This window comes from Brienomyrus brachyistius, chromosome 3 (assembly GCF_023856365.1).
Source record: "Brienomyrus brachyistius isolate T26 chromosome 3, BBRACH_0.4, whole genome shotgun sequence".
NCBI classification, from domain to species: Eukaryota; Metazoa; Chordata; class Actinopteri; order Osteoglossiformes; family Mormyridae; genus Brienomyrus; species Brienomyrus brachyistius.
In genome coordinates this window covers 7898465-7912704 of record NC_064535.1, presented here as the reverse complement: position 1 = coordinate 7912704, position 14240 = coordinate 7898465, and the positions used below count along the sequence as shown (strand labels likewise).

General features: G+C 45.4%; 1 protein-coding gene across 1 annotated transcript; it reads left to right on the top strand.

The window, feature by feature from the left end:
• The first annotated feature begins 4228 nt into the window (after positions 1 to 4228).
• On the top strand, positions 4229 to 13377 carry LOC125739255 (poly(A) polymerase gamma-like). The gene is given in 11 exon segments (XM_049009153.1): positions 4229 to 8218; positions 8315 to 8642; positions 9257 to 9329; positions 9416 to 9536; positions 11662 to 11783; positions 11902 to 11936; positions 11938 to 12060; positions 12147 to 12247; positions 12332 to 12532; positions 12737 to 12814; positions 12901 to 13377. Coding segments are annotated over 9 exon segments (978 nt in total). The 5' UTR covers positions 4229 to 8218; positions 8315 to 8469; the 3' UTR covers positions 12766 to 12814; positions 12901 to 13377.
• The last annotated feature ends 863 nt before the right edge of the window (positions 13378 to 14240 follow it).

The window sequence follows — 14240 nt, the reverse complement described above, 5'->3', positions numbered from 1 at the left end:
CCTGCTGGTTTCTATCTGGTCGTTTAAAAAGAACTGTAAGCAGATCTATTATGTATCAACTGACAGACAAGAAAGAATCTGCGTTTGTTTATGTCAGGGTTGATCTCACACTATGACTGTTGGTCCTACACAAAGAAAGATGGCATCGTTTTTTTCTTATCTATAGTACATAACTAATAAATATTTGCACTTTTCATTTATATATATGGTATCAATGAAATATGGTCAGTAATATGGTTTAGAGATCACTGAAGCTGAGAAGGTTACGGATGTTCTTGAAGATAAAAGCTGTTCATCCCTTTTGGCATGAAAATAACCACTAAATCCATCTGAGGCACGCTTGGGACTGCTCTCTGTTTTGTGGCTACACTGAGAGGCATCCATCTGCCGTCCTATAGCTGCTTACCCAGCGGTGGGTCTTGGTGAAGCTGCATCCTATCCCAGGATGCACTGGGCACACGGAAGGGAAATATCCCAAATGGGAAACCAAACCATTTCAGGGCACATATTCACACATTATGGGCAAATCCGTGAGTTTACAAACAAGATTCCATACTTTGGGAGTATCGGGATTCAAACCAATGACTTTGGGGATGTGACACTACAGTATTAACCACTGAGGAACAGGAATAAAAAAAAAATGAACTGAAGTAGCATTCCCAGGTAGGATCTGTCTCAGTGATATGAAAGATAAATCCTGGATACACGATATTTAAACCACTTTTATTGTAGGTATATTGCATTACTTTCAAGCTGACGTTCAAATTTATTGTCATGTATACTGATCACAATGAGATTCTCACCAGCGTGCCCTCTGAGGACTGCCAGTTAATAGCATATTAACATTTACATTCGTTTAGCAGATTCTGTTGCCCAAAATGATGTACAAGTGAGGGTGAGACAGTCTCCCTGATGCAAGAGGAGTTAAGCTCCTTGCTCACAGGCCCAACGGTGACTAGCCAAAGGGTACGACTCAAATAACAGTCAACCGCAGTGATTCACACAAGAGCAACAACATGTACGCAGTACAGTTCATGAGCCATTTAACAGATATCCTAGGTCAGATAATAGTGACAAAGGCAACAGTAGATAACACGGATAATACTAACATTAATTGACGCTGAACAATACATAATGAAAGGATTGTGCCCCAAATCAAATGAAGTGTGGCAAATGAGAGCACTGATGACTCACCACTGTATGTGTGAAAACACTGCCTGTATGTCTTTTTAAGTATCCTTATGGCTTGTGGGTAGATACTGTTACTTAACCCTGTGGTTTAATTGTTAATGTTTCTATACCAGCTGCCGTAAGAGAAGAGGGCTGCATGATGCTGATAGCAGCCTGATAGCCTTTGTCACCATGTTCAGCACTCTGCCGATTCAAGCCACCGATAGCCATACAACAATGTAATGCATCCAGTAGGGGTACATGCCATCATTCACCTATAGAGGATGGTGTGAGATGATGGTGAGTTTAGGACCTTCCTCTCCTGCGGTACAAAGACCTTTGGCGACCTTCTTCTTTGCTGCTAATATGAGTTGTGTCCAGGTCAGGTTGCCTGTGATGGTGACCCTCTCCACAGCTACCCTGCTGAAGTCAGCAGGAACATGGTGTGTCCCTCCTTCCAGGAATCAATGACCGCTTCCTCAGTTTTGCTGATGTTAAGAGAGATGATGTTCTCCTGGCACTAAGACCCTAACCCAGATCCCTGTAGGATGACTCACCTTTGCTGGGGTGAGAGGCGAGGGGCGAGGATTAGGGTGGGGGGGGGGGTTACTTCCCACTCACCCATGCCGGAATCTGCTAGCGAGACAGTATACAATCCAGTTGCATATAAGTCCTAAGTCTGGGACGTTTGCAACAAACCGCAAAAGGACCACAGTGTCCGGTGCAGAAATACGTACTATAAGCAGTAGTCTGAGTTGAAGGTTTTATTTACTGAATGAGCCACAGTGGAAGAGAATACCAGTGAGACGGCATCCTCAGTGGATTCTTGTGGTACTATGTAAACCAAGGTTAGATCTAGCCTGTCCACGACATTCCGTTTTGTGTGTCCAAAGAGGAGTCCTTCAAAACACTGCACTGCAATATAGCTGAGTACAGCTCTAATATTTTTTAGGGAACTTATTCCACAATTTTTTAAGTGGCACTCCCTTGGAGAGTGATTTAAAAAGTCCATAAAACATCAAAAAATTGTTCACTGACAGCTTTCTTGTCCTGAACCAGCCGCTTTGCGAGAAGTAATATTTTGAAATTTTTTCTTTTTATATCTCTCACGGAGACTGAAGGAGGCGTCATTGGGTGCTACGCAAGCTCGCATGGACTTTTTTTTTATTCTATTTTATTTTTTTTGCAAGATCCAGGTGAGCATAAAAATGCATTCAGGTCGTCGGGGAGAGCATTCTCACTGGATATGACCAATTCTGGTGTGTAGGCTTTGAAACTGGGAATGTCATGCTACATTTATGTGATGTTTAATGTTGATTTTAGCTAGTATACCACACTTTACTCTGATATTCTAGTTTCGCCCGCTTTATTGCTTTCCAGAGACCTACCTGAATTACTTGTATATACCTGCGTATTTTTGCGGCTTGTCTTCGTGAAAATACACTCAGGACCGGGCACGTGCGGGGGAGGGGGGAAGGATGCCTGAACACCTCCACCTTTTTGCACTGAGGACTGACAGTGTCCTCTTTTGAGGGTATCAGTGGCCTTTTCAATAACTGAATTTACAGCGAGGCAGAACCCCCCCCCCGGCAAAATTGATCATAAGCCACGCCCCCGTTGGAACACCTGCCCTCGAAAAGTCTTCTTTTCTCACTTCTCAGAAGTACAGCTTTTTCAGGTAAATCTGCCTCGATTGTCCCACTGGCGAAGAGTCTTCAAAACATGCATCACTCCATACCTGTAGCATTTGCTCTGACTCCAGTGTCCGGCATTTTGCTATCAGGAAAGAAGAAATTAACGTGTTCCTGGGGTTCTCTTGATGATGGTGGTGATGTCGCTTAATTGGTGCGTCGGTGTTGTTTCCTTTTGCAGAATCACAAGTCATAAACTGATAATAGACGTTTGGCACAAGATCATCAGGTATCCAAAATAAAGAAAGTACTGCTGTGCAACAGCTTCACATCTGTGCTCTTTGTGTTGATTATATGAAAACATACGCCTCACCTTCTTTTGTTCCTGGATAATACAGTCCAGTTGTAAATTCTGAAGCCATTCAGCTTGGTTGCGAAGTCCGGTGTATGTTCCTCATTTCCTTTGTGACGTTAATCTCCATCTGAGATCATCCACCTTGTTCTCCGGTGATTAGACATTGTCTAGCTAACGCCAAAACTGACAAACAGCAAAGACAAAAATAGACACACACTGAAGACAAGTTTGGAATTGCTTTCAACGCGTCGGTGACACATCCTGGTAAGATTCGAGTGGGAGGACTGTAGCTCCATGATTAACGCCGTAGCGTCACACCTCCAGGGTTGCCTTTTCGAATCCCAGGCCTGGCGTCCTGTGTGTGAAGGTTGTACGTATTCGTGTTTCTCCTCACTGAATTCAAAGAGTCAGTTTAGATAAACTGGCATCTTAAAATTGCTCATAGTGTATATCCATTTATGAATTGTTAAACGATTTATGTGTTTACTCACTTAAGCTCATGCCAACCGGAACCCTTAACTGTAAAAGAAGTTTGCTGCTAATATGAGTTAGAAAACTGATGGATGGATATGCTAATAAAATTCTCATAAAGACCCAAATATGAATCTGAATTCTTTAAAATGGCGTTTTATCATAGCGTTGAACCTGTGAGAACCAGGTTTTCATTACGCAGCATAATTCTGTTCTGGTCGGTGTGTTCGCTCCCAAAAGTCCAACAGATGGCGCTGAATGCATTACTTCCCAGATTCATGGCCAAAATTCAGTACATGTATGTAAATGGTGCATACAGCAATTGTTGCTTCTGTAAATTCCACCATATATTAAAATTGTTAATGTTTAAACGGGTAAGTATACTGAAGCACTGAATGCTTTCGGCGAGCGCACGAAACTGTCGATGTTAAAAAAGCGAGGGAATACTAAGTTTGCAAATATATGTGATATAATTATAGTATATATTAATTTTTAATAAACAGCAGTAATTAGTCACGTTATTATAGAAATTATAGTGAAATTCATTCTGATTATTATTACAGTGATTTTGAATAGACCCCCTCCCAACAGCGGCCTCGCTACTAGGCAGCGCAAAGGCTGCCGGGATATGTAGAGCTGGTGGTCGCCACATTGGAGTATAACTATTGTTATAAATAGGGATCGAGCCTGCTGCTGGCTGATTTTACATGTTTTCAAGGAATTATACTTGAGTAGCATAAACAAAGTTCACCGAGGGGGTCATGAAAGAAATGTCAGCGTAAGTTGGGAGCATACTGAAAATGAGCAGATCGGTCATTTATCTGTGTGGCTGCGTTTGTTGTGAAGGGATACACAGCTAACCGATTAGCTGGCGACTTTAGGCTCGATTAAGGCCTGCAAGGTTTGCACAGAGCATTCGGTCTTATTTAGCATTTAGTGTGTCACTATCACATATGCATTTTCAGACTGGCTATCGCTTAAAGTCGGTTTGTAGCATAATGTTGTATTTTGGGGGAATTAAAGAGCAGCCTGTGGATTGACAGTGATTGCAGAGCTTCCGGTGAAGTCGGTAGATTAGTTGCCTATGTCCCGCTACAAGTTATTTTTCTGTCATACTGGCTTAATCGGAAATAAACCATGTCCAACAACGAAAATTTCTCTTTGTGTGTCTTTACCGATGAGGATTTGTGTTTGCATTTGCGTGTTTTAGCGCGAGAAATAAGTGACGATCTTTCATTAAAATAGCTTTCCCAAGTATGTATAAAGTTAGTAGTCACATTTTTATAATGGTCGGTGAGGTCGCAACTTTATGTATGCATGTATAATATAGTGTAGTTTTGCTGAAATGTATGTTTTCTAAAAAGGTAATCGTTGGCCTGTCGTAGCTTGCGAACTGGCTGTCATTTTTGTGTATGTAATATTGTGACAACGTGCATGCGAGCACGTTCATTGGGAACATACATAATTGCCGAATGCTGATATGCATTGTCAGAAAATTGATGTGTTTTATAATGTTTACAGAAAAATGTTAATGGGTTTGCGATAAGAGGCTATATTTTGGTAGTTACGCGTGCGCGACATTGCGTTGATTGCTGATAGGCGCATCAGTCGTGCAGATCCGCTTGTGTAGTTATTCCCGCGTATTAAGAAAATGCAGCTTCAAAAGGGCGGTTAAAGAACCGGAACTTTGTTTAAAGATGCACACCAGTGTCAATGAATAATAATTGTAATTGTAACCCAGCACGCACGCCAAACAGTAGTAAATGCGTGACGACCGGAAGTTTTTATTTGCATCCCGCCTCCGAAAATGTGACTTCCGGTTGTTGGTCGTCTGCTTGCTTCTGACCCGCACACAGGTCCTGTCATTCTTTATTGTTCTAATGTTTAGCATGCTGGATCGTAGTACGTGCGTTGGAGGCTCTACTGCGTCACAGACTTGTTGACATCAGCACTATCATCTGTGGTTTTAGTAAAAGTAATTAAAAGAATGAAGTGTCAGTGTTCTTGCATTTTTCTTGCGCTTTGCAGGACCAATAACAGTATGCTTGGCGGGCAGCAGCCTCAGAAACATTATGGCATCACCTCTTCCATCAGCCTGGCATTACCCAGAGAGATTGACCACATGCACACCCAGAAGCTCATAGAGGCTTTGAAACCCTTTGGGGTCTTTGAGGATGAAGATGAGCTGAACCACAGGTGTAACAGCACAATAACAGCTTTGGGTTTCTTGTTGCTGCATACCTGCTTTAGTGACGGTCCAGCTAGCATACAGTATGCTATGCTATTTTCCTGGAAAAATCTTTACATTTGACTCCTATCGGCTGGGGGTGCATACCAAAGGTACGGCAGATTAAATCTGCATGCCTAAATGTGTGCACCAACTACAACTTTTTTATTGTCAAAGTTCTGTGGCACATATATGGTACTGTAAGATACTTGCGTATTATCTTCAGACTGTTCTGATCTGGTGGTGGAGGTGTGAGCCCTCCGCCCCCATCCGTATGCACAGACAAATGTCATACGAGCAGAAGCGTCCACGTGTCTGAGCGTCCACAGCCTGAATGCACATGCGGAGAAGAGAAGTATGGGCCTGATGCGTGCCGTTTGTATTTGCCCAGTGTTCTCTCATAGTGCATACTTTTTATTTTATTTTTGATGATCATTTCTGTTATGCATGTTTGTAATTCGTATGTTTCCTCCAAGGTACAAAAGCTGACTCTTAGACCATGATGTTTTAGTCAGAGGTGTGGATAGTTGTCATAATTACTCTGCCATTCATTTTCATCTGTACGGATGTATCGCTACATATTTACGGAACATCCAGAGGAGACATTGGCTTGATGTTTACAGTTTTCTTCATTTTTTTTTTTGTATAGCGCCTTTCATAACAGAATTTCCCCTTGGTGCTTTACATGGGCATGTTGGGGTACATCTCTGCGTCATTTATACAGAATAACTCAAAAACGAGGTGAAAAGGAAGACGAAGAAATGCGACAACAAAGGAGAGCAACCAAAAATTTCCAACTAGGAGGGGAAAAAAAACTGGGGTCTCTCCCTCCCCCCCCCCACAGACAGGCCAACATTATAGAAAAGAGCAGATGTGCTTGCTAAAACCAAGGTGTAGACTGTAGTCAAGGTCCATCTATGAGTCAGTTCTCCAAGTCAGCCTACGATGGGTGGCAGATTGAAGTTTGCACCTACAATGTTACAGTTAGTAACTCGCATCCACAATGTCACTCCTCCATGGGACTGAACCAGGGCACCAGCTCAGATGGTGCCCACCCCGGGCACCATCCTGACATGTGGGGAAAGAAGGCAGAGAGTATGGGGGTCAGAACATGCACAGACACATTAATGGACAAGCATAGTAGATAAAAATGGCATGTACTGCAGTACCAGCAGCCATAGTTACAGTGTGTTATGTGTTAAGTTGCGGGTAAGCTAAACTGAAGTAATAGGTCTTCAGTCGAGATTTATGGACTGAGATTGATTTGGCATTCCATACATGAGCTGGTGAACCATTTCACAATAAGGGGCCCTGTATCAGAATCCTTTATAGGCAGCTGTTGCTGTATTTGTATGTGGAATGGCAAGGAAACCTGCATTCTATGATCTCAGTGGACGATGTGGCTTGTAAACATAAAGTAGTTCTGTCAGGTAGGCAGGTGCTAGTGCCTTTTAAGTAGGAGAACTCTGACGTCAGTCCTATGCCTAACAGGAAGCCAGTGCAGGGAACTAAGAACATGGGTTATGTGTTCAAACTTCCTGCTCCTGCTGACAATTCAAGCTGCTGCATTTTGAATATGCTGCAAGGTGCAGTGAGTGGCTCCCAATAACAGAGGATTACAGTAGTCTAACCTACTGTATACAAAAGCATGTATTAGTTTCTCAGTGTCTTGAATAGGATGGAAACGTCACAGTTTGGCAGGATCACCTAGCAGTAGGGAGCACACCTTTGATACTTCATCCACATGCCCTTTAAATGAGAGGCTTGTACCTCAGGTGACACCTAAGTTATGGGCCAAGCTGCTGAGGGGAAAGTTCAGCCCCTCAGAATGGAGTGCAGAGATGATAGACTTCCTATCTGTGGGCTTGCCTAAAAACAACAGAACCTGTTTTCTCTGCATTTAGTGACAGAGTTTTCACTCATGCAGGTCTTAAATTTATTAAAGCAATTAGCTAAAGTGACAGTAGATATGGTGTCATTATGTGAATTTGACATCTATATTTTGGCGTCATCGGCAAAGGAGTGAGAACATATTTTCTCATTATGTTACCTAATGGCCGCATGTAGAGAGAAAACAAAGGGCCAAGCACTGAGCCCTGTGGTACCCCATATTTGACTGGTGACATTGACGATTGAGCTAAAGCTTGTTTAAATTTTTTGGCTATAGGGAATCCTGCCTGCAGTCAAATGAGTAGCACACCGATTCTTCATTTCTTTCCGCCAAAACCAACCGCCGTACTGCTTCCATGCAGATTGCACTGGTATTGGCGAGGCTGGCTCTCCAGTCTATTCCAGACAGCCTGAACCTGTGCAGAGACTCCAACCTGAGGAACCTGGACATTCCATGCGTCCGCAGCTTAAACGGTAAACCTGACAGGCGCCTCTACCACTCACGCCCTGGGAAACACAGAGACCCGTAGGTCTGACTGTTTGTTTGCTCTGTATCGTGCCCTTGGACAGGCTGCAGAGTCACAGATGAAATCCTACATCTGGTGCCAAACACGGAGAACTTTCGCCTGACCCTGAGAGCCATTAAGCTTTAGGCGAAACGCGAGTCAGAAGCCGTTGCCAGGCCGCACCAGGCCGACCCTGATGCCGACACCTCTCGCGGAATCATGGCGGTGCTTTGTGGTCACTCTGTGTGCACAGGCCATGGGATCTATTCCAGTACGCTGGGCTTCCTCGGTGGCGTGCCCTGGGCCGTGCTGGTGGCACAGACTTGCCAGCTGTATCCCAATGCCGTTGCCTCCACACTGGTACACAAGTTCTTCCTCGTCTTTTCCAAGTGGTGAGTCATGGTGCAAATGTCCCAGAGCAAGAAAAGGGCCGAATGACGTGACCAGGAAGTTATTCATTTATTAATGTAGTTTCAAGTAGTGATAATCGGAGTCAAGTATAGCTTATGTGCATTGAGTGAAAGTAAATCACCGGTTTCTGCAATGGATTTGTTTGGTGCCCTTGTGGTGCTACTGCTTTAAAGATTTGAGTTTTATTTTTATTTTCTTACCGGCACACTCTTTGGACTTTAGACTAGTGTTTCCCTGTCCGGTGTTCAGGGACCCCCAGTCGTCCCTGAAGTTTTTGTCATTCACCCCCCCCCCCCACACACACACACCATATTCTGCAAAGTTTCTCATATTGAAAGGGGGCTTAAGACCTTGACCAATGTTTTGAGGGTCTCCAGACAAGAGTTTAAGAACCACTATCCTAGCGGGTCTCCCCTGTTTGAATTCTAATCAAGATTGTACCCCTAACCACTGCACCATGTGACTGAACGTCTAGTTGTTGCATCTCTACACAAACCTTGTAAAATCCTTTGAGAGGCTGCATATGATGGGTCTGATTCCGAGTGGTATGGAGGTCAGTCTGTCTTGTCCCCCTTTTCTCCTCGCCTCCCTGTAGGGAGTGGCCTAATCCAGTGCTTCTGAAGCAGCCGGAAGAAAGCAACCTCAAACTTCCTGTCTGGGACCCACAGGTGGGTCTCCCTTTGTGCGCTGCCACAGTGATGTGTGTGTCTGCCTGAAACCAGCATTTAATTATCTCCTCCTTCCTTGTCCAAAGGTGAATCCTGCAAATAGGTACCACCTCATGCCCATCATCACACCCACCTACCCGCAGCAGAACTCCACCTACAACGTCTCCACCTCCACGCGCACCATCATGACCGAGAAATTCAAAACTGGTACGTGGCAGACGGCCCTGGGAGGTCGCAGTTATCTTGGAGTCCGTCTGCTTGGCTCACGTCACGTCATGTTGTCCTCGGGTCTCAGCATCACGGATGAAATTCTCCTCGGCAAAGCTGACTGGTCGAAGCTCTTTATGCCAGTACGTACTGCGTAGACGCGAGTGCATTCCTCTGTTTTTATGTTTCATTGAGGTTTGTGAACAAAACTTTGTCAAGCCAGTCAACCTGTGTACATGTTATCACTGTGTAGAATATAACAGAATTCTGAAGGTTTGTATGGTATAGCTGGGTTTAAGGTTTGGTTTTCAGTAAAAAAATTTTAACTAGGCATTACATCGTTCTGACGGCCAGCGTGTCAACGGAGGAAAACCATTTGGAATGGAGTGTGTTTGACCTCTTGATTCCTAAACCGTACACTTGTGTAATTTTCACAGGCAAAACTTGCTTTTGATTTAATGCGCATTTGACTGCAATGGTGAACGGCATTCTTGCCTGCAAGCCTTCCCCTATCCTCACTGGAACGTCTTTGGAATATACCGTACCAGTCAGAAGTCTGGAAACAAGTGTCGGAAATCATTAGTTTTTTTTGACAAGATAACCTCGAGGTGTGCCTAGGGTCATTAAGTAAGTACTGTGTTATCCTGTGAGCAAGGAAAGAGTTGGAGTTCTGTGACAGATGACCTGCCCCCCACCTAAACCCTATAGGGCTGGTTTGGGATGAGTTGGATTGAAGAATAAGAGCAAGGTAGCCACCTTGTGGTCGGAACCTTTGGAAACTCCTACACTGTTGTAGCCCCCTGAAATGCATCTCCATCTGGAAGCTTGTTGAAAGAATGCCGAGAGTCAGCAATGCTGTCGTTTAACCAAAAGGGGGCGCTTTTGTAGAGTCTAAAATGTTGAACACTTCCCTTGTTTGTTGCAATGTTTGATATGTATTACTTCATTGCCTTGAAGTCTTTTACTGCAAGGTGAATTACAGCTAAAGTACAGAAAAATGCGTTTAAAGCAGGTGTGTCCAGACTTTTGACTGGTACTGCAATAGTTGAGTCAATTTCATTTTTCCGATGGCTCTGTGCTCTTTGCAGGATAGGCCTAGTGGAATCCAAAATCAGAGTTCTGGTCGGCAATTTGGAGCGGAGCGAGTACATCACCCTGGCTCATGTCAATCCAGAGTCTTTTCCCAGCTCCAAGGAAAACCATAGCGAGTAAGTGAGGATGAGGTCCTTTTCGTCTTGAATGTGGTGCTTTTAAGGCAATACCACAAGGGGGCGACGTTGCTCTACTGCAGATGGCAAGTTTTGCTTTGCAACTTGAGTGTTTTTCAGTTTTTGAAGGTACTGGTATTTGGACTGCATTTTCTTCAGCTTATAGTAAAATCTAGAAAAGAGAAACAGCAGATAGAGTATAAGTGGACAAAATACTTAAGTAGATTTTTAGAATGTAGTGCACTTGATTCATATTGGCGAAATTTCTGTTTCTGGAAAATTGGTTTCAAATGAGCGCCGACAGGACTGTGGGTAGAAACTGAAAATGGTGCTCATGCATTTCTCAGACCTCAGGGTGGGGGTGGGGGGGGTGATTGACAGGTCACATGTCAGACTAGGTCTTTGCTGGTCTTCACCCCCGCAGCAAGGACGTCATGCATTGAGGTAGGATGAGACCAGTGACGGGTTTGATTTGACGTTTCCAGGTGTCACGACCCTTTGATCCGGGGAGACGACTTGGTGGAAGGGGGCTCGCGTTTCGGCACAAATTGACATCTCATGCTTGTTTGAACAGGAGTGACTTCGTTTTAATGTGGTTCATTGGGATAATCTTCAAGAAGGTGGAAAACTCTGAGAGCGTGAACTGAGGGTTGACCTACGACATTCAGGCCTTCACAGGAACTGCTCAGCGCTCTCATTGACCTAGTGTGTTGTAGCGTTGTCAAAGTTTCCCTGTCCGCCAGACTTCAAACGAGAAGTCGATTTCTGTAAACTTGCCCAACTAGATGTGTTTACATCCAAGCTCCATTGAGGTCTACCTCTTAGAGTTTGACAATGGAGGAATACATTTTGCCTTGGTTGTGACGGAGTTTAGTGGCTGTCGTGGCTTAAGCCTGCCGCTGCCTCATCTCACCCAGTGTACAGGCAGACAAACAACATTGGCATGCTGAAGGACGGGATGAAGATCAAAGCCACGCACGTGAAGAAGAGACAGCTCCACCAGTACTTGCCTCCAGAGCTTGTGCAGAAGAAGAAAAAGGTGAGGAATGGTCAGTTTGAGAGTGACCTTTGATCACTTCCTGCAAGTGTTGGGGAGGTTGTGGGGTATTTGGGGCACTTGCTGTGTTGTAATGTCCCGGACCATTGCCCTCTTGCAGAGCATTGCAGAGGCGAACCGCATTTCCAGCGGGTCCGAAACATTCCCCGCTGGACGGGAGTGTGCTGGACAGCTCCCACGACACGGACTCCGGTACCCCTTTCTGCTCCCCGACTCCCGCCGTCCGGCCCAACATACCTGCCTCTGAGTTGGACGGCAGGTAAGGCACCTTGGAGGGGGTGTGCGAGGGTTTTTTTTTGCTCATCCTTCTGCCCGCTCTTCCGCTAACCAATCCGTGGCCTGCAGCATCTCGCCCCCCCCCCCCCCGCTGCTGGACAGTCCGCTGGTCAGTGAGGTGCCTCAGCCGAAAACTGAGCAAGGAACGTCCATCCCTGTCATCGGCTCCAGTGAGTAGCTGTCCGCCGTCCTCGCACTTCCCGAGAACTGCAGCACATGAGCTCCCCTGACCCCATGTTCTCTCCTTCCTCCAGAGCCTGTGGCCCCCCCTACTGGGAACACCATACCCACAGTGGTAGGCAGGAGCGTGGTGACTCGTCCCGGCCATCCCACTGCCGCCCAGGCTGACCCGCACAATGGCGTCTGTGTGCTGTCTTCCAATGGCCCCACGCTAAAACAACTGCACTCCCCCCCCCCTAGAGGAGTCCCCAAAGAAACTAAAGGATGTGGAGAAGGTATTCGCAGAAGCTGAGTTTACCTGATTACTTGTAGGGACTGATATACTGTTACGAATAAATTAATAGTCAGCTGAATGTTGTAAAAATGGCTGGTCTCAGGCAGTCCTGTTGGTGTAAGTTTTGTATCTGATGTGTAAATGTGTCTTCTTGAAAGGGGCATTCTTGTGTGTCACGTTCTGCACCCATTCTGTTCCCGCACAGTTACTGTTTCCAGAAGGTTCTGCTTTTAAGGAGCCACTCCGGCCGCCGAGCAAAGGGCAGGACCATGTCGATGGGCAGGTTGGTGGCCGGCGTTTGGGTCGACCAGCCGGCCCATCTGCAGACTCTCAGTTCATTAAAAGACGCGCTTCTTCCTCTTTCGACAGGAAACCCTGGGTGGGACTATAGCCATGCCGATCCCGACCATTGACACGGCCCGATCTCATGTAGGTCCGGCTGGAAACGCGAACAGCTAAAAATTGGACCTGTTTAAGAAACGTGGTTTCTAAGTGCTGAGCCCAGCACGCTCAGCTCGGCAGCACACAGAACAACCCTGTCTTTTGAAGTTCATCCTCTCTTTTAGGTTCTTTTATTCACATTTTGCCTGTTTGTACAGGGTACTTTTTATATTCATCAGAACCGTCGCCATTTTCAGTTTCCTGGTTCTAGCCCCCCACCGCCCAAACACCCCACACAGGGCGGCCAGATGACTGGCATCCATTCTGCGCAGTTTGTCAGGGAGCAGGGTATCGGTAAAGAATTCTTTTGTAGGGCAGTTTAATTGTATTTCAAATGTATTTTTGTATGTCATGTATAATATTTCTGCCTTTAAAATATGACCATAAAACAAGTAAACCCCCAAACAGCTGTTGTCGTCATTTTAAACATTTTTCCACTTATCCATGTTGTCTGCTGGAAGCCACGCAGGACGCTGGAATCCAGTACCTTGGAAGCAAAAATATATTTATGTCTAAGGCATTGTGCATGTACTTAGGACGGCAGGTTTTCATTTTATCTCGCAATGCTGCGACTTCAGCAATGTCCTGTAGATGCTTGCTTGTCCTTTGAAGTTCAAATTTAATTTTATTTTGTTGGTGCAGAAAATCCCTAAAAAAGACAATGCTTGTGTTTTTAATTTATTTTTTTTTGGGGGGGGAGGGGGGGTTGGCATGCCTCCAGATGACTGCTGATTTCTGTAAAAACTGACTCTGAGAGTGGATTAGTAAATTGGCCGAGGTTGATTTGTATGCGATATGCGTTAACTTTCAGACTTGAGACGTCAAACAGCTTTATGCGGTAGCCTGCAGCAGCGGTGATAGGGTAAAGATTGACGCGGGCGTGGTGATGGTGACGCCCTTTTCCAAAACAGAGGTTTTGCTTCGCCCCGGTTCGAGGAGACACGGTTCTCCCCCTCAGCACGCGACGCCTACGCTGACTTGGGGGTAGCTCTTGCGTCGGATCCCACCGACGCATGCGCCGTTAGCCTCCCACCTCGTTCTTGCTCTGCAGGCTTCGTCCATCGCCCCGACGGTGGCCCCATTCGCTCCCTTCCACCCACGGGTAACGTGGGATTGGCTGTCGACAGCTATGACAGTCACTCTAACCCACTCAGAACACCCATTTAGTGGTTTGTCTTTGCTAGTTCTTTTTGGCGTGAACCGTTAAGGTACCAATTTCATTAAACATGCTAAATCGCCCGTGTAGAGTTATCCTTATAAACGGCTAA